Consider the following 24,816-nt stretch of genomic DNA (forward strand, 5'->3'; position numbering starts at 1 on the left):
GAGTTGTGTTCATGAGCCTCCCAAACAAACTTCTGGCTGCAGGTAACCAAAACTCTAATTTTTCCCCCCAATACTTGCCTAGTGTATTTGTTATGAAACTTTTAAAGAAACAGGAAAAGAATCGGTCGATGTAGGAGCGATTCCACCAAACACATTAAATTTGTGTTTCAAAAAAAAATCATTTTCTAAAATTGATTCTTAGGAGTTAAAGTGAGGAGAGAAATGAGGCGAACATACCACTTCTGGGACAATCGATTACTGTTTCAAACTATGACTGCACATTCTGTATGAGGGACCCGGCACACGACTGTCACTTATGGCAACAACTTCTGGCTGATCAATAGATCTTGGAGGTGGTGGGTGGAGGTGCCTAGTCTACCTGGACGAACTTTATACCGGGTAGCTGACACCGAAATGCCCAATTCCACGGACAAGCCAGAAGTTTGGAGGCTCAGAGAACAATTCCAGGTATGGCCTGCCATAGTGGAGGAGGTGCTGTTTCAAATGGCACTTTAATCAGTCAAGGAGAGAAGGAATTTGGGCGCCCCATCCCGCTAGGACACTTGGCTGTCCAGGACGGAAGGTATTCCCTGGGAGGGCCCAGGGCTGGGGCTGCAGCTGCGGCTGCGGCTGCGGCTGCGGCCTCAGTCTTGATACTGAAGCCCTCCAGGGCCGGTCTCCATAGCTTGCTCAGAAGAGCTATTTTCGCTCACAGCCAAAATCAGCAACAACAAATTACACTGAAAACCGTGGCTAAGGCACCCGCTCTGCACGGCTCCCAACTCCGGAGCGTACAAGCCGAAACGGACTTTGGAATTTTTCTTCTGTTTTTTGGCAGCGCATCTGGGGCACACGGTACAGGGGACTGGGCTGCTGGGCTAGGGATGCAGCAGCCACGCTGAGCCCCGCAGGTGGCGGTGCCCCAAGCCAGACCCTGGGTGTCCCGGGTACCAGCAGCGTGCGCTCCCTGGCGGGGAGACACCGTCGCGGAGCCGGGGCGGCAGTGTAGGCTGGCTAGCCTCCCAAGCCAGCGGTAGCCTCGGGTCCCCGGGCCGCAGGTTTCTTCCAACCTTACCGGCTACGAGAGGCCGACGATGGGTTCTACCGCGCGGTGTCTCCGGTTCGACCCCCGCCCTCCCCACCGACTCACACCCCCGCGCCGCCCTGAGCGCGCCCTCACCCGGCTCTTGCAGCGGTGGTGCCGGCCGGGATCCGAGTAGGTCCGGTCCACCGTGAGCGCCGTGTCGCTGCCCGGCATGTCTGCGCTTAGACTGGCAACTTTGCCTTCTCCGGGGCCGCCGCTCCACTCTGCTCTGTACGGAGGCGCGGGGTGGCAGCTGCCCGCCGAGCTCAGCTCACCCTCGCTCGCCCGGGAGCCGCGGTCGAGGGGGTGGCAGGGGCGGCTGCAGCTGCTGCCGACACCCCGCGGCCCTGCGCCGCCGCTGCCGCCGGTGGGGAGGCAGGCGACAGTCTCCGCCCCTTCCCCGCTCCCCGCCCCTGCGCCCCGCGCGGCGCCCAGACCCGCTCCAGGTGCCGGGCTCAGCTGCCCTCCCTGCCTGCAACCCGGGCCCACGCCCTCCCACGCCGCCCCCTGCTCAGAGGAGCATAGTCGGCACAGGTTAGGGACCCATTTGAGTGTGATTAAAAGATGGCTTTGGGGACAGGAGCTTGGCGGCTGCGTTTTAGTACACTCTCCATTCAACAGGCAGCCGGGCAGCTATCCTGGACCTGGATGGTGGGCTAAAGATTGCAGGAGTGAGGGGCGTTTTACCACCTAGGATTCCACGGAACCACACTTTCACCGTGTTGTGTATCTTAATTGTGCTTGTGTGACTCACTGTGTTGTAAGCTACATTGAAGTCCGGACTCATCTTTTCACTTCAGCGATCTCTGGTCCCAGTGGAATTTGGAGTCCAATAGAAAAAGTACTGCTTGGTAAAGGATTCACTCCCAGTTGCCTAACTCAAAATTCAACGCACAGGGTCTGGTTATGCTGGACGTGCCCCTGAGACCAGGGTGGCCGGTTTAAAACTCTGATTGCCACAGGCCCTGAGTGCACTGTGATCTACCTAGGAGGAGAGGAGGAGGAGCTTATCCCCCTAGCTGGCTGAGAGAAAACAGGACTGAACATTTGGAAAAAACCTCCAGGCACAGGCTTAGGGGGCGGGCGTCTGCAAGCTCAGAGGTCCGAGGTAAAAGGAGAGAGACTGTGTGAGACTGTACTTACAGCATGTAAGAGTTCAGCATTGTTCTGTGAGCGTTGGCAAGCTGCCGGGGTTCCTGAACCAGGAGTCGACAAAATCAGAATGGAAGTCTAAGAGGTCTGGCCATCCTGTGAAGCACTGATGAAAGATCGGTGAGGGACTGGCTAGGAGGCCCTGTCAGAGACCGAGGATGACCTATGTAACATTCACGACATTCACAAAGATCAAGAAACCAAGGCATGTCCACCCAGCAGAGTAAGAGGCAAGTCTAATATGCGACGACCCTCTAACTATGGGGTTGTCTAGCATATATAGTTAAGTGGGGGAAAAGGCGAGGCGCAGAACAATCTGTGGTGTTTACCATTTATTTATAACAAATGCAGAGCGTATCTGTGCATATATATATATATACACACACACATACATGAATTTGCGTATGTATGGCTTATTTCTGATAAACAAAGACTGCAGAAATAATTGAACAAGCAACTGAGGTCAGAATAGGAGGACTGGGTAGCCAGAAGGTAGAGATGGTTACATATTAACTATGCAAAAAGTAGAGAAAATTATTAAAATTTAAGAATGAGAAAACTAATCTAAAGACATTTAATTAAAAACACTTACACACACACACACACACACACACACACACACCCCTACACCAGGCCCAGAAAGATTTTCAGGTAAATTCTTCCAAGCAGAAAATAGAGATTGTGATTGTGTGATTGTGTGTGTATGTGTGTGTATGTGTGTGTGTGTATGTGTGTGTGTATGTGTGTGATTGTGTATGTGTGTGATTGTGTGTGTGTATGTGTGTGATTTTGTGTGTGTATGTGTGTGTGATTGTGTGTGTATGTGTGTGTGATTGTGTGTGTATGTGTGTGTGATTGTGTGTGTATGTGTGTGATTGTGTATGTGTGTGTATGTGTGTGATTGTGTGTGTGTGTTGTGTATGTGTGTGTATGTGTGTGTGTATGTGTGTGTGTGTATGTGTGTGTATGTGTGTGTGTGTGTGTGTGTGTGACTTTAGTTATGCTGTCCAGAGAAGATTGTGATAGGGTAATATTTGAGCAGAGACTTAGGCAGGGTAAAGCAGCACAGGGGATTGAATGAAGATGGCTCCCATAGGCTCCTAGATTTGACTGCTTGGTCATCAGGGAGAGGCAGCTTTGGAAAGAATTAGGGTGTGGTCTTGTTAGAGGAGGCGTGTCACTGGGGGTGGGCTTTGAGGTTTCAAAAGCCCATATCAGGTGCAATGTGGCTCTCTTCCTGCGGCCTATGGATCAGGGCATAGACCCCTCAGGTACTTCTTCCACACCACGTCTGTCTGTGAGCCACCATGCTTCCCATAGTGCCAATGGACTAAGGCTGGAAAACTGTAAGCAAGCACCAATTAAATCTTTTATGAGTTTTACGCATGATCTGTGTGTCTCTTTACAGCAACGGAACACTGACTAAGACATGTAGGAATGTGGAAATTCACGTAGACGAAGGAGTCAAGAGTTTTGCAGCAGGTACCTCTGAGGAGAGTTCAAGGAAGAGCAAGGAGAACCATGCCCCCTCAGAAGCACATAGGGGGCGAAGTGGGAGGGGCTGTCTCGGAGGATGAGATCCTATGGTGGCTTTCAGGCCATTTTTAGAATCCAGAGTTTCATCTGGATGAAGACAAAAGAAAAATGTGAGGACATATATGGCATGATTTGCCTTTCTCACAAAAGAAGAAATGACAGACCCCCTGACAACATGCACAAAAATCAGTGCTAGGTAAGAGTTTCAGACAAAACAAAACAAAAAATCCAGCAACAACAAACATCAAATCAAAGCAAAAATATGAGGCTTGGAGGGTAAAAGCTTATCAGCAAGTCTGAACGCACATGGTGGATGGAGAAACTCAATTTTCAAAAGCTGTCCTCTGGCCTTCATTTGTGCCCCTTGGCAACTGTGTGCCCATACACACTGTGGTGGTTTGAGTGGGCGTGGCCCCCATAGAATCTGTTTGAATGCTTGGCCCATTGGGAGTGGCACTATTTGGAGCTGTAGCCTTGTTGGAGTAGGTGTGGCAATGCTGGAGGAAGTGTGTCACCCTGGAGGCGGGCTTTGAGGTCTCATATGCTCAAGCTATGCCCAGTGTGGCACACAGTCCCTTCTGCTGTCTGAGGATCAAGATGTAGAACTCTCAGCTCCTTCTCCAGCACTGTGTCAGCCTGTCTGCCCCCATCAAGATAATGAACTAAACCTCTAAGCTGTAAGCCAGGCCCAATTAAATGTTTTCCTTTATAAGAGTTGCCCTGGTCATGGTGTCTCTTCACAGCAATAAAAACCCTAAGACACATACACATGTGCTCACACATAAATAAATAAATGTAAAATTATCTTTTAAAGACAAAGAAAAAGAAACTTTAATCTCTTAAAATAAAATTGGAGATCATTTTTATCTCAAGTCATAAAAAGCAGGCTTTGAAAGCATAAACCGTAAATATGTAACAGCATTAAAAACATGCATGTGTCTGTCTATGAAAGGAAATACTAAAGTGAGAACATGCACCACAGACTGAGCCCCTGCTTTTTTTTTTTTTTTTTTTTTAAGAAACCAATTTGTGTGAATTTCACAAACAATCCTTGGGAAATAAAAGAGCAGGGCACAGAAAACCGCAAGCATTCTGCGTTCAATGTACAGAGATTAAAAACCTAAAAATTAAAGTATAGGGAGGGAAACAACTTATTTATTTAAGAAAACAAACTTATTCTGTGAAAATTATTGAGAAACACAAAAACGATGTAGACCTAACTCTCAGGGTAGTTCCTGATGGGGAAACGAAGATGGTGGTGTAACACTCTCCTCTCTTCAACGAGTGACTGCCGGCATTCACACACACACACACACACACACACACACACACACACACACAAACATACACACACACATATACACGCACACACACACACATACACACATGCACATGCACACACACACACACACACACACACAAGATTTCAAGATGAAAAATTTAAAGGCAACCACTGGGCATTGTGATGCCCTCTTTTAATCCCTGGACTGGGGAGGCAGAGGCTGTTAGATCTCTGAGTTTCTGAGTTTGTGGCCAGTCTCAACTACATAGTGGGTTCCAGGACAGTCAGAGCTATGCAGAAAGACCCTCTCAAGAAAAAAAAAAACTAACAGTCTTATCCCTAGGCTTGGAATTGAAGTCACTAGAACCTTCTCAAATAAGTCCCAGTTACACTTGCAGATAACAAAGCTTGGTCGTCTGTTACTGTTGAGCATTCTAGGTCGTTAAGCCAACCTAACCTTTCAAAGATCCTTCTAAAAAAAAATCTAAGGGGTCATTTGTGGGTTTTTCCTCATCTCCTGCCATCTGATACTGGACTTGTCCCTACCCCCTCCGCCAGCTACATAGGACTAGGCTGTGTGTGTGTGTGTGTGTGTGTGGTGTATTTAGAAAGGCCAGTGTGCTGTGCTCCAGCAGGCATCTCATTTTGATTTCTATTCCAGCTTCGTGTTCCTCAGAGGTCCACGATGGAATGCTGACTCTTAATGAGAAAGAAAAATCAAAACTTTCTGGCCCACACACATCTCAATTGACAGAAGAAGTTATGTACATGTTTACTAAGACCCTTTAGATTTATTGCATAAGCCAGTTGCCCAGTAGCTGTTCTGCTGGGCTCTCATACAAAATAAAATGTTTTAAAAAATATACAAATTAGATAGCACAATAGCAAGCTCCCCAGAAAAGCAAGCAAGCAAGTGGCATTCATTACCCTCTGGCTTTTCTCTGGGGAGAGGACCCAAAGAGAAAATAGACCATCCCTTCTTCTGGAGGCAATGCCAGTGCCTAAGGAGAGAGAGAGTTTAGGTGCAGCAGGCTCCAAAGGGTCACACAACTTAGTCACAACCAATTAGAGTCAGCCATGAGTCTGACTGGCCATGCTGGGAAAGAAATTTGCCTTCATGGGTATCGCTAAGCTGGGCAAGTATAAGCCTGCTGCCATGATGAATGTCCTCGCTCCTTCTCAAGGACAGCCTCCCTGTGAAAGGAAAGCCAGGACTTGGAAGAAGGCTCCTATTGGCTTGCTGGAGCCCCAGAGGCTGCCTTTCCTGCCACCTGTTGCTGGGTGACAAACTTCTCTAAAAGGACTGGCCTGCAACAATAACTGCCTTGCATCGGTTCATGACTGAGGTTTAGCCAGCCCTCCTGAGGAGGTGACTTTACTCAGTTCCAAGTGGCATTGCTGGGGCTAGTGTGCCCAACATACCTCCATCTACACAAGAAGGTGTGAAGGGGCTGGTGAGGGCTGGCCAAACCCTCTATCCCAATTTTTATGTTCATATATACTTTTAATTAAATGCTTTACTGTTTTGTAGCCTCTCGTGCCAACCCTCTTTCTGCATGAGGGTGGTTAGATTCCTTTACATGGCAGCTAGGTTCTAAGAGATCAAAATCCAAACTGCCAAATCTCCCAAGGCTTTGTCAAGAGTTGGCATGGATACTGCCACCACATCCAGCAGGTCAAGGTGAGCCAGAAGTGGTCTGTTCAGACAGGAGGGCAAGAGGCTGCTGGCAGCCATCTTGGCAGTGGCTTTACCACCCTAGCCATGCCTAGAGCTTCTTTTCAGAATTGTGGAGCATTGTGATTTTTGCTTAGGGCATTTGTTTAGGTTTCTGACTCGTGTAACTTGAGAGAATCCCAAACAATGCGGCATCCAGTGTTGCGCATGGGCAGAAAGAAGGCGAGAAGGGTATCCTTTTAAGAGAAAGCAAGACCTGTGGGCAGCACAGATGGAGGGAGCATGGACAGAGATCTCTAGTGGGGCCGTGGAGTATTCTGAAAGCCCCAGGGTCTTATGTTATTTAAATATTTCAGAAAATGACTTCTATTCCCTCCAAGTTCTAGTTTGCCAGGACAGGACCGTGCCTTCTTCTAGACAAGTAGGCCTATTCCTGGGAGTTCTTAACCCAGTATTCAAGACATGCTTAGTGGATGGAAGGATAATGGATGGATGACGGATAGATGGATGAATCCAACATTTTTTCAGTATCAACTTATTTTGCAGACAGTGGAGTTTTAAGAAATAACCAAGGCAGAAGCATAGTGTTCACCCTCAGAGGGAACACAGTTTCTTGAACAGTGGATGTTATGAATTTTGAGATACCACGTAGTTACTGAAGTTGGTGAATTTCTAATTATTTTATGGAGCACCTTTGATGCAACGGGTTCTGCTATTGGTCTTTGGAATATAAAAGGAAGATGATATCATGAGGGGCATCCTATCTAGTCCGAGAGACCCCCACCCCCACCCCCAGACTCACTACAGGGGCCAAGGTTGTCATGTTCTGGACACAGAGATAGGATCACAGTCTTCTCATGGCTCTTACCTCCCAGGGTGTCTCAGTCTTGTAGTAGCTGAGGCCTGATTTGTTAGAGGGAAAGCAGGCCTCTTCTGAAGGAAATACCACTTCTTTTCTTCTTTCATTTTAACTAACGTATACAGAAAGTCTCCCCTTTGAGGAAGGGATTTACAAAGCTAAAAGCAGAGCTCGTCCTCCTAAAGGCTTAGAGATAGAGCACGAGAAAGAATAATTCATATTTTTAAAGTTTGTTCAAATAGCTCAAAGCAAATACATGATGATCCGCTACATAGCCGATAGCAAAATTTGAAAAATGTTTAGATTGGGGCCCAAAAGCTGCCTGGCCTATTACAAGCAAGAAGCTCCAGTTTTAACTGCTTGGTTTATTGCCAACTGCAAATGAGCACTCTTACAGTGAGTTTCTGATACAGCACATTCCATATGACTATAAGGAAACAATTTCCCACCATTTAGTGAGCATCAGCAAGGATCTGGCACAGCAGCCCAAAACTTCCACTTGGCAATAGCAAGTGGAATCACAAATAACAAAAGAAAACATGCATGACAAAGCAGGAAGACCGAAACTGACTCAGCAGGCTCGTAGGCTCGCCTTCCAATGTTCCCAGTGCCTTCTAAAGCAATGCAACTATTTCATGTTACAGATTCCCAAGAGCAATGATTATCAAAGAAGATTCTACAGACAGCCTTCGGAGATTCTGGAGCTCCGCTCCAACTTCTGCCTTCGTGCAGACCTGAGGCTACGTTAACAAGAACAAAAATGTATTGTACCTCATCAAAGCTTGAAACTGTTGCTTTGTGAACAGCCTTGTTAAGCTGAAAAGATGAAGAAAATATTAATATAACCATGTGTCTAACAAGGATGAGTATCTAGAATGCATTAGGAATTCCCCGCAAAGAGCTGGGTGTGGGGGTGCGTGTCTTTAATCCCAGCACTTTGGAGGCAGAAACAGGAGGATTTCTGTGAGTTTGATGCCAGCCTGGTTTACGTAGTGAGTTCCAGGACAGCCAGGGCTACATAGTGAGATCCTGTCTGGAAAAAAAAAAAACACAAACAAAACAAAAGTGTCTTTTTGTTTGTTTGTTTTAAATTGGGGCTGGAGATGGCTGAGTGAATAAGAGAACTTGTTGCTTTTCCAGAGGACCTGAGTTCAGTTCCCAGCAACCACCTTCTGTTCCAGGGGTGGATGCTCACACAAACATGCAGCAAAACACTCATCTATAGATCAAATAAGTATCTACAAAATGTTAAAAAAAAAAAGAAAGTAAAGAATTCCCCAAAGTAGTAGCATGTGCCTCTCTCTCTCTCTCTCTCTCTCTCTCTCTCTCTCTCTCTCTCTCTCTCTGTGTGTGTGTGTGTGTGTTTGTGTGTGTGTGTGAATATGTGTGTGTAACTGGTAGACAAAGACATAAAAGACAAGTTCAAACATAAATCCTCTTTGCAACCCAAAACTCAGTGTTTGGTATGCCTTTTCTTTGCTACATATACTAATGAGTATGATAAACAAGACAGCTCATATCATCCAAGTAATGATGGTACTAACAAGAAAGTTGGCTCTAAGAAGAACAGCTGGTAATTGAAAAAGAATTATCAAAACGAAACCATAAAACATTAACAATCTAACGAAGAAGAGTCAAAAGATATGAAAGGCATTCCACTGGAGAGGCTGCATGGCCCATGATGCTGAGTTTGACATCATTAGCTCTAAAGGCAATGCAAATTAAAACCACAAGGAGACGTCACCACACGCCGAAGAGATGGCTGATCAAAACAACTGTTAACAGAGAAACCAGGTAATTCACACATCCTGGGCAGACATGGATAGCAGCCCCGCCAGCTGTTTTGCTTGCTTGCTTTTGTTGCTGGTGGTCCTGAAGGCTGACCCAAAGGTCTCTCACACACCTGGAACTGCTCCACCGCGCAGGTGTGGCTCCAGCCCTCTAATTTTTTTTTTTTTGAAACAAGTTCTTATCAAGTTGCCCAGGCTGACCTTGAATTTATAATTCTCCACTTCCGAGCCTCCTTGTCTCGAAATCCTTTCTAGGACTACAAATTTATACCACCAACCTGAGTAGTTTGATAGGTTTTATAAAACAGAAATATGTAAAACCATCTGACCTAGCGATTACACCCCTGGGCATTTATCCTGGAGAAAAGAAAACACGTTTATAAAGATATGGATCCACAAATGCTCATGGCAGGCTTATTTATTTTTATTTATTTATTTTGGATTTTCGAGACAGGGTTTCTCCATAGCTTTTGGTTCCTGTCCTGGAACTAGCTCTTTTAGACCAGGCTGGCCTCGAACTCACAGAGATCCGCCTGCCTCTGCCTCCCGAGTGCTGGGATTAAAGGCGTGCGCAACCACCGCCCGGCTCATGGCAGGTTTTTTGATAATGATGACAACTAGAAGCAGCCCAGGTGTCCGACAGGTGAACACACATATCATAGAACATACTCAACAGCAGAGCAAATGAGTTCTCTGTAACAGCTTGGATGAGTCCCCAAGAAAACACGCAGTGAAAAGAGCCAGTCCCCAGAGGTCACATGCACCCTGGGTTCATTTGTAGAGTACCCTCGAGGTGATAAAATTATGAATATGAAGATGAACAATTGCCAGTGGTTAGGATCTAAAGGGATGGTTGTTGTCATAGGTGAGAGATGGCTATGGTTCCTGGAGGGTCACATGAGGGCTCCCACAGTGATGGAGTCATTCTGACTCTTAAAAGTGGGGCTGGGTGGAATTACACAGGCAATTAAATAACTCAGAGCTAAGTAGCACACACAGAGGCATGGACAGATGGTCCTGATTTACGATGACTTAGCTTACAGTTGCTTACAATTTGACCACTTTTCAAAGACACAAAAGTGCATTTAGGAGAAATAATGCCTTAAGTTTTTAAAAAACGTTCATCTATTCCTTTTGTGTGGGGAAAGCACACGTCATAACCGCGTATATGGCGGGTAGAGGATGACTTGCTAGACAGAGCCAGTTCTAGCTTCCCATCCTGTGGATTGTGGGGACCAGATGCAGGGTGTCAGGCTTGGTAGCAAGTGCCTTTATCCACGGAGCCATCTTGCTGGCCCATGTGTGCTTTGAATTTGGATCTGGTCCCGGGCTAGCAGTTAGCAGCTCAACACTCTCATGCTGGCTAGGCAGAGGCAGAGAGCCACAGGGCCATATCAGCCACAACATCACACCATCCCTGCACGTTACGATACACGGAGATGTTTGATGGCAAACGCGGTTTTGACCTTTAGTATTTTCTTCTTACCATAAGGGGGATATAACTGAGGGAGATGTAATTCCATTGTAAGAAGAGTAAGAGTGTGTAAGCAAAATCTGGAAAAATCAGAACAGATAGTGGGTTACACTAATGTCACTATGGTATTTATTCATACTAAAGATTTATAAGACACTATTATAGGGGCAAGGTAGAAAAAGGGTATCTGTAACCTTTCAATATTATTCCTTACAACTGTATCTGAACCTATGGTAATCTTACGACAAAAGGTCGAACTGAAAGTTATATGCGAGTGTGACCTTCTTCTGCCCCAGGAAAAATTCCACGCGTTGGGAAGAAGGGGAACAACACAGAAAGGGGGCAGGGGGTTTTGATATACGGATTCTTTTCTGGAGCTGTTGTCCACCTATAAGACAAAGTTCTTCATGCACTGCCCCCCTGTCAGAGCAGAGAAGCGGGCCTGGGGTCGGACCTCAGGGCAGAGGAGAGGTTCTGTGTGGTGCCCATTAATGGAACCGGGAACGTCTGTGTCTGGCCACACAGGGTGCTGTGTCACAGCCTAGGTCAGCTATCAACAAACTGAGAGCCAAAGGCAGTGTCCCCAAGCCACCAGGGCTGTGCACAGAACCTGGAACCAAGCAATAACCCCATAAGGCTTTTGTTATGTAAATAATTGATAATTATGGGTGTAAGCATAGAGTTGATCCATAGGCCCTTACAAATCCAATTGTTTAGTAAGATTTCACATTTCAGGGCTGAACAGACAATTCTCTAAGCTCTCCGTGCCTTCCTGTCTTGGGGCTCTGACCTTGGTCTGCGCTTTTGTTTTACATCGCCTACACACAGGTTACTACAGAATGAGCGTTCCCGTTGCTCACCTCCTGACCCTGACATTTAGAAGCAAAGAGTTCATCTGTCTGGTCACGGCGTCTGACTCTTGGCTATCTCTGACTACACTTTCCTAGCCGTTCACCACAATGTTACAAAAACAGATGAACAATGCTTTTCTTCGCACAAGGCACGGAATGTTCCATCCTGTCCCATGTGTAGCTGCGGCTGAGACGCTAGCCTCCCACTTCCCACAGCCGCGGAGAAAGCCGCTCTCTGGGGATGTCTGGTTGACTATGTTCTCTACCCAGGGGGAAACTTTTCCTAAATTCCTTGCTGAAGCTGAAGGGCATACGAGCTATGTGCCAGGAGCACGGTGCCAAGGATCTCGCTTTGGACTTTATCGGCTCGCGCTGCCAGATAAGGCTGGTGCAAAATGAAACCATAAAAGAAAGGTGACAAGATGTTTTAAATGGCCTCGGCCTGTGGAACCCTCCTTGGCTGTCTCCATCCTTGCTCGTCTCTTTCTTCCCTGGACTCTGCCAGTCTCTTTTCCGTACATCACTCAGGCACTGGCATATAACTGGTCATTCCCAGAAGTCTCCTAGGATTGGCTACTGGGGAAAACCAGCCGGGGTCCCAGGCTTGCTGTTGCCCTTGACTAAGTATAAAGCTTTTGGTCCCCGCACCATAAGCTGAAGGTGACAACCCTCCCTCGTTACGCTGATGAAAATGAGACGGTGATAGATGAATCACGTAGGACAATCGGAACTCAGCGAAGTCCGTGCGGGTGAAATCAAACTCAAAGCCCGTCTCCGTTGTGTGACACCTTTCGCTCCTTCCAATGAGAGCACGGGGATTGATGCAGCGACCTTGGCAAGTCTTCTACGAAGGAGGGCTAGTGTCAGTGATGCATCAGGGGAACTAGGGAGAAAATAACAGTCGCTGGATCTGGACCCTTCTTCACCTCTGCCCATGCCGTTGCTGCCACTTCAGGGCCTACACTCTGACAGGAATGAGGAAGGCAAACTTCCCCCTTCTTAACTCCCTTTAGTTCCCCTTCTATCACAAGCCTCGCCTCCCACACACGGAAAGTTCCTTTCCCCTGCATACCTTTATCAAATAATTTCATTCCTGGGAATTCGTCCCAGAATAAGACAATACAGAAAAAAAAAATGTATACCCAAGTTCATCCATCAGTTTTTATCATTCTGAAAGGCTGGGGTTATTCCCAGGTTTATTATTTATGGAGAAATAAGGGCTGCCTACATAAATTACAATAGAGTCATACAAAACACAGTATGGCCAGTGCAGATTCTACCTACTTAGGATGGATGCACAGTTGCACGAGGAAGCAATGACATGATGATGTTCTAAACGGTATAATGACACACCAGGCTAACCCTGCCAGACTAATAAAATCTGAACAGTAAGAGGACCTCTGGGGCTGGCAATGACCACAGCACCCTGGGTTCTCACACCTGGTAGCTCCCCTCCCTGGCGTCATTCTAGAGGACATACACCCACAGGACACACACACACAGGAATGCTCCCGGTGGTGTCCAACAAGGATGGCAAAGGCATGAAAATTGCCTGTCCCCGTGACTCCAAAGTTCATGAAGGCGCGTATGCTTGGGTGATTTATTTCGCCTTTACAAGCCTCAGTTTTCCCACCAGGAGAATGGCTGGTCCATGCTGAGGAGAGCTTACACTGGGGAAGAGCGTGAGGCATCTGGAAACAATCCCGTGGCTGGCCACCCATAGGTCGTTAAATCAGATGAGCAAGCCTTGTCTCTGCCCATCCCACTTTCCCATGCTTCTCCTGACATGTCTAATGAATATTCACTGTTTACAAAAACCCCATGAGAAATATTACAATATGCTGAACTTTTGTTTCCTGTTTTTCCTCTGGGGGGGGGGAGTTTGATTCGGGCTCTAAAACAGCTAGGATGACGTGATTTTGATTTCAGCCCTCATCTGGAGGTTTCTCCTGTCTCTTTTCTATCATTTCTAAGCACATTTAGATGCTTGGTTTAGTATTTCAGGTTTCACAAAATGAGAACTCAACTCTCCTCTGGCACTGGAATTGGAGATCCACGTCTGTGTAAGTACTTCAAAGTGCTCGCTGCCTCACTGCCAGTTTTTGAAGGGCATCCCTTGGCCCCGTTCTTTCTCGTTGCTTCTTTGCAGATCGGCCGTGGCCCATGCATACCCAGTTAGTATTTCTGGACAGGCTGTGGATCTTCCTCCCAGTAAAAGCAATGTCTTTCACAGAAGGAAAGAATGCTAAACCACACACAAGATTCAGGCCATTGTGTAGCCAAATGTACCGGGTCCTTTGTGTACCCACAGCCCATATAGGAGGGAATTGTTAAAATTGATCAGAAATGCAAAACAAAGCTAAAATGAAAATCAAGAACAACATTCCTTTCAGTTCCCCAAAATGTCCCTTAGGGGTAACAAAAGAAAAAAATAAATAAAAGAAGATCCATGAGGCTACCGCCTAATTTACACAGCTCGACTTTTGAATTTCTGCTCCCCCTCAAAACAGCAAAAGTCTATACATTCCCCAGAAGCCTCATGACACTCAAGCTTACAGAACTATTTTCTAGACAGTGCTCTGCTGAGAATGGCTTTCCCCATCCCTCACTGTTCCCATTTGATCTTTTGGTAAGCGGAACCACTCTCTGCATTTCAAAACTATTAGAATGCTTTCGATGCAGCTCATTAAAACACAGATTACCAAACAGGATGTATATAATCCACCCCGTCCAGGCTCAGCAACATTTACTCAAAGTGTTATATTTGAAGATTTCTGTCATTCGGCTACCAAGATTAATTGCATAACCAATTATTGTCCAAGAGTTCCGTGCCCGGTAGAGTAGATGAGTCCCATGAGGCCACGGTGCAGGTGAGATGCACCTACTCGGAGGGAGGGCTGAGTTTAAACATTACTTAATTTATACCCCAAAGGCCACTACCAAAAAAGAATATAACGTATCATTAAAACAGCTTCCATATTCCTTATCCAAAATGATCACAACCAGAATATTTTTTACATTATGGATTTTATTTATTTATTTTTTTTAATTTTGGAAAGCTTGCACAGGCAAAATGAGATTCCTTCCAAGTCCAAACATGAAATTCACCATCTAGCCGGAAGGTTGATTTTGAGCAATGGGTTTAATACATTTGCATTCTGACTGTACCAGAGTGTATTTTATCATGTAAGGTCAGGCGTGGAATTTACTAGTTGCCGTACGGGACATCATTTGAGAAGTTTCAGATTTGGGAACATGTTGGATATTTCATTTTGGAATGATTTCATTTTTATGCAACTACTCAACAATGTAAATAGCAAATTCCACTCTGACTTAGTTACTGAAATATGAAAACGCGACTACTATTCTCTACACCTCATACAAAATACCAAAGAGTTATAAGCATATTAAATTAGTAATATCCATAGTTCTTTACCCCAAGTGATTCAGGCTAAGATTAATATCACTTCCTGCGATGGTTAGTGATAATCGCCTGGAAGACAGCCTTTGGTACTGTCTATGCGGGATCATCTCCATTACATGAAATGAGGTGGGAGGCTCCGCCCACCGTGGGTGGCGCCAACCCCTGTTCAGGGACTCCAGACTAAGTGTCTCCACTCTGGACTGTGGGTATATGTTCCTGTCCCTGCGACATCCTTGCCATTACAAACTACAAGCGAGGATTATAAACTCAACAAACCTTTTATCCCTTTGGTTGCCTTGATCGGGCATGTTATTACACTATAGAAAAATAGAAAAGAGGGCTGGAGAGATGGCTCAGAGGTTAAGAGAATTGCCTGCTCTTCCAAAGGTCCTGAGTTCAATTCCCAGCAACCACATGGTGGCTCACAACCATCTGCAGTGAGGTCTGGTGCCCTCTTCTGACCTGCAGTCATACATACAGACAGAATATTGTATACATAATAAATAAATAAATAAATATTTTAAAAAAAGAAAAATAGAAAAGAAACAAAGACACCTCCCAGGAAGCATATTTTGTATAAAACTATTTGCCATGGCCTAGTTCATAGTAAACAGTGTACCTATCTACCACATCTCCTTCTATGAAGATTACAGTTTTTTTTTTTTGAGCCAGAGGACTCACACATTCTCAAATCTGTCCATTCCCAGCACGCTTCTTGCGATGGAAATCCTTCTCTAAATGTTTGAGGATTTGAATACTGTGTATACTGATGCGTTTTAAACATTCTCCTTTTCCCCCCCTATAAAAGAAAGCCTAAAACTAACATTGAGGTATTCTGTGCCCGGGGAAGGAAAGAGGCATCGGAAAGCAGATGGCACTTTCCCCTAAATCAGTCTACAGATAAAACAGAACGCTGTCAAAAAGGCTTTTCCTGAAAGCTGACAAGCTTATTTTAAACTTTGGCGGAAGAAAAAGACAACTCGGGGGGTGCGGAGGGTGGGGGGCGTGATGAATGAGAGCTGGCAGGCTGCGCCGTCCTTATCAGATGGCTGGATATTTTATCAGCAGTAGTAATGAAGGTCACATAACTAGGTAGGCATGGGGATGCAGACCAATGAAGAGACAGCTCACAGGAGACCCGGGGAAATCAGGAAGCATAGTATGATCGATTTGGGGGAGGGAAACGATTGGCAAATCATAAGGAAAATTGGAGAGCACAGTAGACCGCTGAAGATAAAAATAAAATAAAATCAAAGTCCAAGGTATATACCTGGCTTTCTATTATTGAGAAGCCACTGTAATTCCAACTGGGTTATATGGCACATAATTATATATTGATAGCCTTTATCACTACCCAACAAGAGACATAAATAAGGCTAAGTCAACAGACATGAAAAGAAACAGAAGCTGTATTTTGAAGATCTTACCTGAAAGACGCCAATGCAATTGGGTCTATAAACCCTGACCTTTTTCTTTTATAACATGCTGAAGAGAGACTGAGTCATTCATGGCTTTCTAAGGGTCAAAGATCTCGAACTGAGGGAAAGGCCACCAAATGCACAGACAGACTCAACAACTGCACCAAGGGTTGCATCAAGTCTTTTGCCGCTAACTGCAGAAAGCTGAGGCTGTATAGGTCTATGAACAGTGACTGACAAGCCCGAGCGAGCGCTATTAAAGCCCCCTCCACACAGACACATGAGTTAACCAAGCTGCGCTCAGAACCATCTCCACTCACCCCAACCTTTGGCCGGACGCCACATGCCTGCCCCTCAGAGCATCCAGCATCCCCGGCCTAGTGACAGCCATCTCTGGACGTCTTACAGTATGATACCATCCCGCATGCCAGGCCTATGGTGACATGTTTTCTTTTGTTAGAAAAAGACTGGAACCAGGGGATCATACAATGTTTCAGGTCAACTTACTTTCTGCATGGGTGTGGTTTCTCTGTTTCCTAGAATTCCTGCCTCGAGCTCCCCTCACTGGAGGTCATGATGCAGACCTCTGCTAATACTGCTGTAGGTAGCTGTCTGTGTGGACCCCAGAGTGAGAGGCTTAAACCGCAGAAGTGTATTGTCTGTCCTCACACGGCTGTCCCTCCACACACATAGTAGCCCGGTGTCTCGCTGTGTCTGACTCCCCTCTCATAAGAAGAGCGATCAGAGCAGATGCAGATATGCTTAGATCAATTGATTTGCTTTAACTTCATTACCTCTGTAGGGACCCCAACTCAGAATAGTTACATTTAAGGTCCTGGCACCTTAAATGAATACCAAGGTGTCGCAACTCAGCGAGTAAGCACTTTAGTGATGACTCACTTAGCGGGTATATGCACAACTAGCCACGCTGTAAGACGAGGAACAGTGGCAGCCCGGAGGTGAAAGGGAGTGGACCCCCAAACCCACAGACACCTCCACAGCCCCAGGGAAACAAAACCCTGACTTCCTACGTTGAAAACATTCCTTTTGATTAGACCTTCTCCCGATCGCTCCATCTAATTTTACATAAAGACAGTTACACAAAGAATCTCACCCAAAAGATATAGCTAGAGAGGTAACGATCCATTAAATATGTCTGACAGCTCCAACTGAACCCCTAGTTAGGAGTTACAATTCTCACTGCGCCCTCCCCCTACATTAAACACTGGGGAACTCGAGGACAGGAAGAGAGAGTGTGAGCCCAGGAGCAGAAGAGGTGGGGGACGCGGGATGCCAGGGAATGGATTGCTAAAGGATGAAGTGGGGTCAGGGGAAATACCCACGCGACTGAGAGCTAAGAAAATGAAGTCCAGAGCAATACTTCTGCTAGGGAGACAGAGCAGGACGCTGGCGTGGAAGAGGGGAGAGGGAAGGAAAAAGATGTCAAGCTTTCATAAGATTATCTCTTCTTTGGAAGTGAAATATGATCTTCCTGCCTGGACTTGGGAGAGTGCGGAATCACAGGAGACCACGAGGCAGCAACTGCCAGGCCGGCAACACTGTCACACTTTGGATCGATTCTTTTCAGGCCAGATAAATGGTGTCCTCCCCTCCTCTCCCGAGATTCAAATCACGGGTTAGCAGAGGACTCGACAATTCCCAGGCTCTGGCTGTTACTCTGCAATGGGCCTAAATAAATATACATTTAAGGAGCTGCGGCCAAAAGATGGAATTTTATAATTACGTATTGACTTACATTGAATTTCTCAGTCTGCCTCGGAGTCTCGCGTCTCTCCAGGATGGCTTGCCTGCCAATCCGTAGGTAGTTTATAGCAGTTTCAGAGCACCTCCAAAAATGCATTTCCAACAGATGGGATTATTAAATGCTTCACGCAAACAATGATCCATAGATACGTTACCGCCCACTAACAGACAAAGCAGAGTGTCTCTCTGCTCCACTCTTCTTCCGATAAATATTTACATCCTTCCGTGTACTCATTTCAAAGCTGTAGGATAGTGAATTTTATTGCTCTTTTAAGACAAATGCAAGCAATTGCAATGCTTTCTGGTTTTTCTAATTAACTCGTTCTCAGAGTAATTTATTGATAGCATGACAAACAGGCCCAGCTTAGAGTTGGTTCATGTTATCAAATATTATAAGTTTGGCACTCATTTCCTTTTCCAAGTTGGAAAATTTTATTTCCTTATATCTTTTTTTTTTTTTTTTTTGGTTTGTTTTGGTTTTTTTGAGATAGGGTTCCTCTGTGTATCTCTGGCTGTCCTGGAACTCACTCTGTAGACCAGGCTGGCCTCAAACTCACAGAGATCCACCTGCCTCTGCCTCCGGCATGCTGGCATGAAAGGTGTGCTCTACTATTCCTGGCTTGCCTATATATTTTTAAAGATTTATTTTCATTATCTTTTATTCGTGTGTGTGTCTGTGTGAATGAATACCACATGTGTGTCAGTGCCTGAGGAGGCCAGAAGAATGTGTTGGATCTCCTAGAGATGGAGTCACCGGCAGTTGTGAGCCACCTTGTGTAGATGCTCGCGACCGAACTGGAGTCCTCTGGAAGAAAGAGCAGGAAGCTGTCTTAACTGCTGAGCCATCTTTCCACCCCCTATTTACTTACTTATACTTTTTAAAGCCTAGAATTGTTTGAGAATGAATGTGGACGGTGTGACTTCTATTTTTTAACATGAGAAGCTGAGGACCGACAGGCAAAAGGATGTGCTACCAAGTGGTAGAACTTGGGGAGGAGGCAGGAGAGCAGAGGCGATGCAGCTATTCTGGCCATGGCTAGGTAGCCTGTTAGGCTATGCGCTTTCACAAACACAAACTCGCACCAACCGAACCTTCTTGTCACCATCGAGGCAGAGGCCGAGCAGGGTTAGAAGTCTTACCCACTGAAGGACTACATTCTTAAAAACTAGATTTGTTCATTTTGTTACATGTGTGAGTGTTTTGTCTATGTGCATGTATGTGTACCATGTGCATGCTTGGTGCCCCTCTGAAGGTCAGAAGAGGATATTGGATCCCCTAGAACTGGAGTTATCAATGATTGGGAACCACTGTATAGGTGCTGGAGACCAAACTTGGGTCCTCTGCAAGAGAAGCAAGTGCTCTTAACTGTTGAACCATTGGTCCAGCCCCAAAACTCACCCATCTTTACTGAGTGGCTAATTTAGACTAGAATCTATCTAATTCCACAGACCAACCCCTTTTCTATTCCCCCTGCACTTTTCAAGAAAGCAGACAGAACCGAGTTATATTATGAAGTTCAAAGGGGGTATTTATAATAGCATCACACAAAATTTGATTTGATAGCTTCTTGAAAATCCTTGCTTTATTTCCTAATATTCAGAATGAATTGCTCCCGGTTTCTAGATTGGCGGCATGAGTGACGTTTAATTAAGGAAGTATGAATGACTATGTAATTGGGTATGACCAAACCCTAGCTTCCTGACCTGACTGGTGATGAGAATTCCACACACTTCTGGATCGCTCATCTTGAATGTAATTATTCAAGTGAAAATATAACAGCTACTTTTCAGTCTCCCTTACCTGAACAGAAACAACGCTCTGAGTTCAGCTTACGTGTCCCCACCCCCACTCCAGTGCTCACGGAGACACAAAAGGGTGAAAGAAGCAGCTGGTGATGGATTCAAAGTGAAGACCGTGCGACATTGGAAAGTAAGACCTTTTCGTTGCAGCACATGCCACAGGCAAAAGTAGAATTGCACACAGAATGTACAGGACGCAGGTTCCAAACACGTAAGCACACCGACACAGATTCCTAGAATCTTCTCGTCATTTCGCAGAACCTCACATCTTGGTTCAGAACCATTTCCTCAACTTGAGCGCTGGTCCCTGACTTCTGTGGCCCTACTGATCTGGAACTGTCTTACTGGGCAGGCAAAAGACACAGCTTGTCTGAGACCGTCGGGTAACTTATTTATTTACAACCATTCAAGATGGTGGACCACAGAGCTAAGGAGGCCTAACACTTCACACCCACCGACCCAAAGTTCTGTGGACGCAGAGGTCACTCCCAAGCCCCCATCTGGTGAGTCTGAATTGCATGGGGGATTAGGCAAGAATCTGGCCTCTTACCACTGACATAGAAGTACCTTACAGGGCCAGGGCTGCCGCTGCTCCAGCAGCCAGTGGAGTGTGTAACAACAGCTTTCCAAAGGCAGCAGCAACAGTCATCAGGAGACTTGGTGACTCCCCTCACATTTAATGAACAATTTCAGAGTCTAAGATTAAAGCTGTTTCTTCTTAATAATACTCAATTTTCTTTCGAATCAGTGAGAAAATCTAAGTCGGCCTTGGGTCACCCTCCCCAGAATGGGAATTGGGAAAGCAATGAGCCTCTTTCGTTTTTTATGTCATTATGCCCATAATTAGGCAGTGGTATTGCTTTTTTTTTTTTTAAAAGAGAACACAAAAGTCAGGCACAAAAACCTTGCTGCCGTCTGGCAATTTCCAAGCTGGCAGAGCCTCTTCTTCTTCTTCTGTGACCTTAGATAACCCCTCTCAGGTGCCAAGGGTATATTCAGTAAGCTACACCTACTTCCTTCAGCATCTTCCTAGATCCCTTCTGTATCCCAGCAGGAACACGCATTTCCTCAAGCAAAGGAGCCCCAGGTTTCAAAAGGAAGAAACTCAGCAAGGTCAAGTACACCCCGCCCCCATGGAAACTGCAAACCCATCCTTCATTTTGTGGATGTTATTACGCAAGGCACAAAATATACCGGGACCACTTCAATCAACCCACAGAATGTCTTCTGCAGCTTCAGATAGCAACCTCAGGAGGGGGAAATGAATTTTAGATTTGTGGGTTTCTGAACATGCTGTCTTCACTGTCCTGACTTGGGAAGAGCTCAGTCAGTATATGTGGCTGTGCAATGTACCTAATGGCCTATGATGTCAATGCTTTACCGAACAGGACCAGGTAAGATGAAGGCTACAAACAAGGCCAATGTACGGTCACTCCTATGCCCTCATCTCACCAGCCCTTCCTAGGAGTCTAATGTTTCTCCAGTGCAGACAGCTACTGTTTGTTTCCCTGCTTATCTTACAACGGGTCACCCAGCCAATGAGAACAGCAGTTTCGATCTTCAGGTTATAAGCAGTTATGAAACATCCCGATGATTTACATCAAAACCCAAGCAAAGTGGTCAAACGCTGGGGATTGGAGCAGTCAGGTTGCAGGGCGCAGCTGCTGAATGAGAGCGTCAGCAAAGCTGGCTGACCAGCACTGGCCAGGATCACCCACCAAACAAGTGCAGTGTGAACTGAACTTGGGGAGAAAAGGAAGAGTGTGAGCTGGGCACAAGATAGCGAGGGCTAAGCAGAGTCGGGAGCTGGGAAGGATTCCCCAGTGCTGCGGTTTGGATATGAGCTGCCTGCTGAAGGCTCATGCGCTCCAAGTCTGGTCTCCAGTGTGATGGTATAGAAAGGTCGCAAGACAAGCCTAGTAGGACGACACTGGGTCATCCCCACCCTTGCGAAGGGATTAATGCTGGTCTCTAGGATTAGGTTAATTCCCATGAGATCAGATCGTTATACATGAATGGGCCCAACTTTGTCCATGCTTCTCTTCCCATGTGTTACGTCTGTCAGATGTGGCACCACCCAGATGCCCTTGCCAAAACGGGTACTTTGTGGTTTAGACTTTCTAGCTACCTGCCAACTTCACAACCCAAATAAGTTTCCTTTCCTTTTTAAAAACTTTGAGTGCATGATGTTTTGCCTAAATCAATGTATGTGTACCACATGTGTACCTGGTACCTATGAAGGTCATAAGGGGTCATCAGATCCCCTGGGCCTGGTGCTACAGACAATCGCAAGCTGCCGTGTGGGTGCTGGAAACCTAACAGGTACTCTGCAAGACTCTCAGCAAGGATTCTCAATGGCTTGGCTCTCTCCAGCCCCAATTTTCTTTTCATTATATACTACTTAGCATCAGGTATTTTGCTATAGCAACAACAACAACAAAAACCATGCTGAGGCATGTGGCACATGATAACGAGACATTTCAGTCACGGTCTAAAAGGAGACTAGTTTTTAAGGAGGTGTGGAAGAGACAGAGAAAGACAGTGGGGTACGGGGGGCGCATGTTCGAGAAACTGAGATCAGCCTAGAGCATCTGGAAAGGGTAAGGGGATGAGGCTGGGAGAAACAGAGAGCCAGAGAGCCTAGCAGCCAAGGCAAGTGAGGGTACCTACAGAGGGTGACATCATCAAGGTCACTGGAATGCACCGAGGGGCTCTTAGCGATTGACGGTCGGACTTCTATGTCAGACTATCGTTGGTTGTAGCTGCTCTGGCTGAGGTTGGGGTAGAAATAGACATGTTAGTTTTCTCTCTGGTAGAAATAGAGGACCAGGCATAACTATGCTCTACACCAAGCCCTCTTCCTTTCCAGCTGATGATGCTCCTTCATGCGTAGTCGTCTGCGGTGCTCTGAGACAGGATGTTCAGAGAAAACTACTATCCTGAACCAGACAGAAGCAGGCTTTCTGGGACCAAGGGATGCTGGAATTTGCATCCTAGGAGGGTAGGAGGGAGGGGCATTCTTTGTTCAGGGAAATAGTGCCCTGGTTGTAAATGCTGGCACGAGGCCAGCTGTCTTTGGCTGGTTCCCCATGCCAGTTCTGCACTCCCAAAGAAAACCATTCAGATGCTCTCAAGTGTCACCCCCTCCCCTTTTTAAACCAACAGACAAAGCTGCCCGACTGGGAGCGAAGCTCATCTTTAGACTTTCTTTCCGCTGGTTCCACACAGCTCTCCTTTGTGCAGAAGATCATTAGAAACCCAAGCTGCAGCAGGGAAGGCGGAGAGGATGCTGTACAGGCAGGAACTACCGCTCCAGGTGATGCAAGAAGCAGGGGCAGCTCAGACACGGGGTGTGGAGGCACATACAACACGCTGTGGACCGAGGCAACTGCTGATTCCATGGGCGTGAGGTGATAAAAGAGACACACAAGCACTGGCCTGGTGACATCTACTAAAAGGTGGGTCCCTAAAGGGTGGAGGATCACCGGCACATGTGGTCACATCCATACACACGCACATGTGGTTGGAAGTAGACAAGAAAGGCTGTGTCAAGAGACACAGGATCAGGGCGTTTAGCTTGTGAATTGCAGAAACAGAGACTGTGTTTCGAGATGCAGCTATGACCCGGAACAAGATGAAAAGTGGGACGGATGCAGAGAAGGTGGTCGGTGCCCTCACCCCTTCAGGTTCTTGCCTGGAAAGATCAGCTTCTAGGTGTCAGGCATGAGTTACATTCTAACTTCCACTGCTCCATAGTTAAATATCACAGCCAATTGGTGACATCTCTGATCATTTTATTCTAAATTACAACCCTCACCCCCCCCCAATTTTCTGAAACTTAATAACATCTTATATGTTATATGTTTTGTCATAGGGTCTATATTGTCATAAATATGCATTTACATAATATATAATAAAAATACAGTAATTATATTAATTGTAAACATGCAATAATATATGTGTGATATATTATATTATTATATATGGGGCATACATGCCAGATACCATGGTTTCACTTTCAGCAATTTCAGTGCCCCATGGTGAGCCATAGCCCATGTGTAAGTGGTAAAGGTGTGCCACTCTTAATGTGGTCAAATCTTCACACCATTGGGCCCCATCAGCCAAATACACAAACTGTCTTTCTGGTCACTGTATCATATATATATATATATATATATATATATATATATACACACACACCACACACACACACACATACATATCCTGCTTATCATTTACTAACTGTTTCCACGATGTACTGTTCCTATCAAGTAACCCTTATTTTATTTAATAATGCTCCCAAAGTACAGGAGCGATATTGCTGGTAATCTCATCCCAGCGTTTTGATATAGCGGTTGTTATGGTAATTATGACTAATCTTTTACTATCCCTAATTGGTAACTGAACTTTACCAGAGGCATAAATGTATAGGCAAAACCAGAGAACACACAGAGTTAGCACTATTTGCAGAGCCAGGCATCCAGTGAGTGTCCTGGGACAAAACCCCATGGGGAAGGGGCTCTGCTGTGTATATATCATCACCTGGGATACCTATACAGTAATTGCCAAAATTCTACACCCATAAGCGAAGCCAGCAGACTAATTCTGGTTGTACTAATTTTTATATTCTTTTAGCCATGAACATTTTCTGGCTAATATGCTAATACACATACAGGATGGAAAGTTTTAAACATTTCTTCCTTTAAT

General features: G+C 45.8%; 1 protein-coding gene across 4 annotated transcripts in view; it reads right to left on the reverse strand.

Moving 5' to 3' along the window:
* Nucleotides 1–24,816, reverse strand: part of Tmcc3 (transmembrane and coiled-coil domain family 3) — a 152,263-nt gene that overhangs the window by 70,725 nt on the left and 56,722 nt on the right. Inside the window, exon 1 of one of the 4 annotated variants that reach the window (XM_041667418.1) lies at nt 1,181–1,435. The exons of 1 other annotated variant lie outside the window; for it this stretch is intronic. In XM_041667418.1, the coding sequence (XP_041523352.1) occupies nt 1,181–1,258 (78 nt within the window). In that variant the 5' untranslated portion in view covers nt 1,259–1,435. Of the gene's footprint in view, nt 1–237; nt 322–1,180; nt 1,436–24,816 lie in introns of those variants that run through there. 2 more of the 4 variants (XM_041667474.1, XM_041667465.1) reach the window with 2 other exon arrangements.

The sequence above is a fragment of the Microtus oregoni genome, unplaced genomic scaffold (assembly GCF_018167655.1).
Source record: "Microtus oregoni isolate MIOR12 unplaced genomic scaffold, Mior012 000001F_ref0000356, whole genome shotgun sequence".
Taxonomy (NCBI): domain Eukaryota; kingdom Metazoa; phylum Chordata; class Mammalia; order Rodentia; family Cricetidae; genus Microtus; species Microtus oregoni.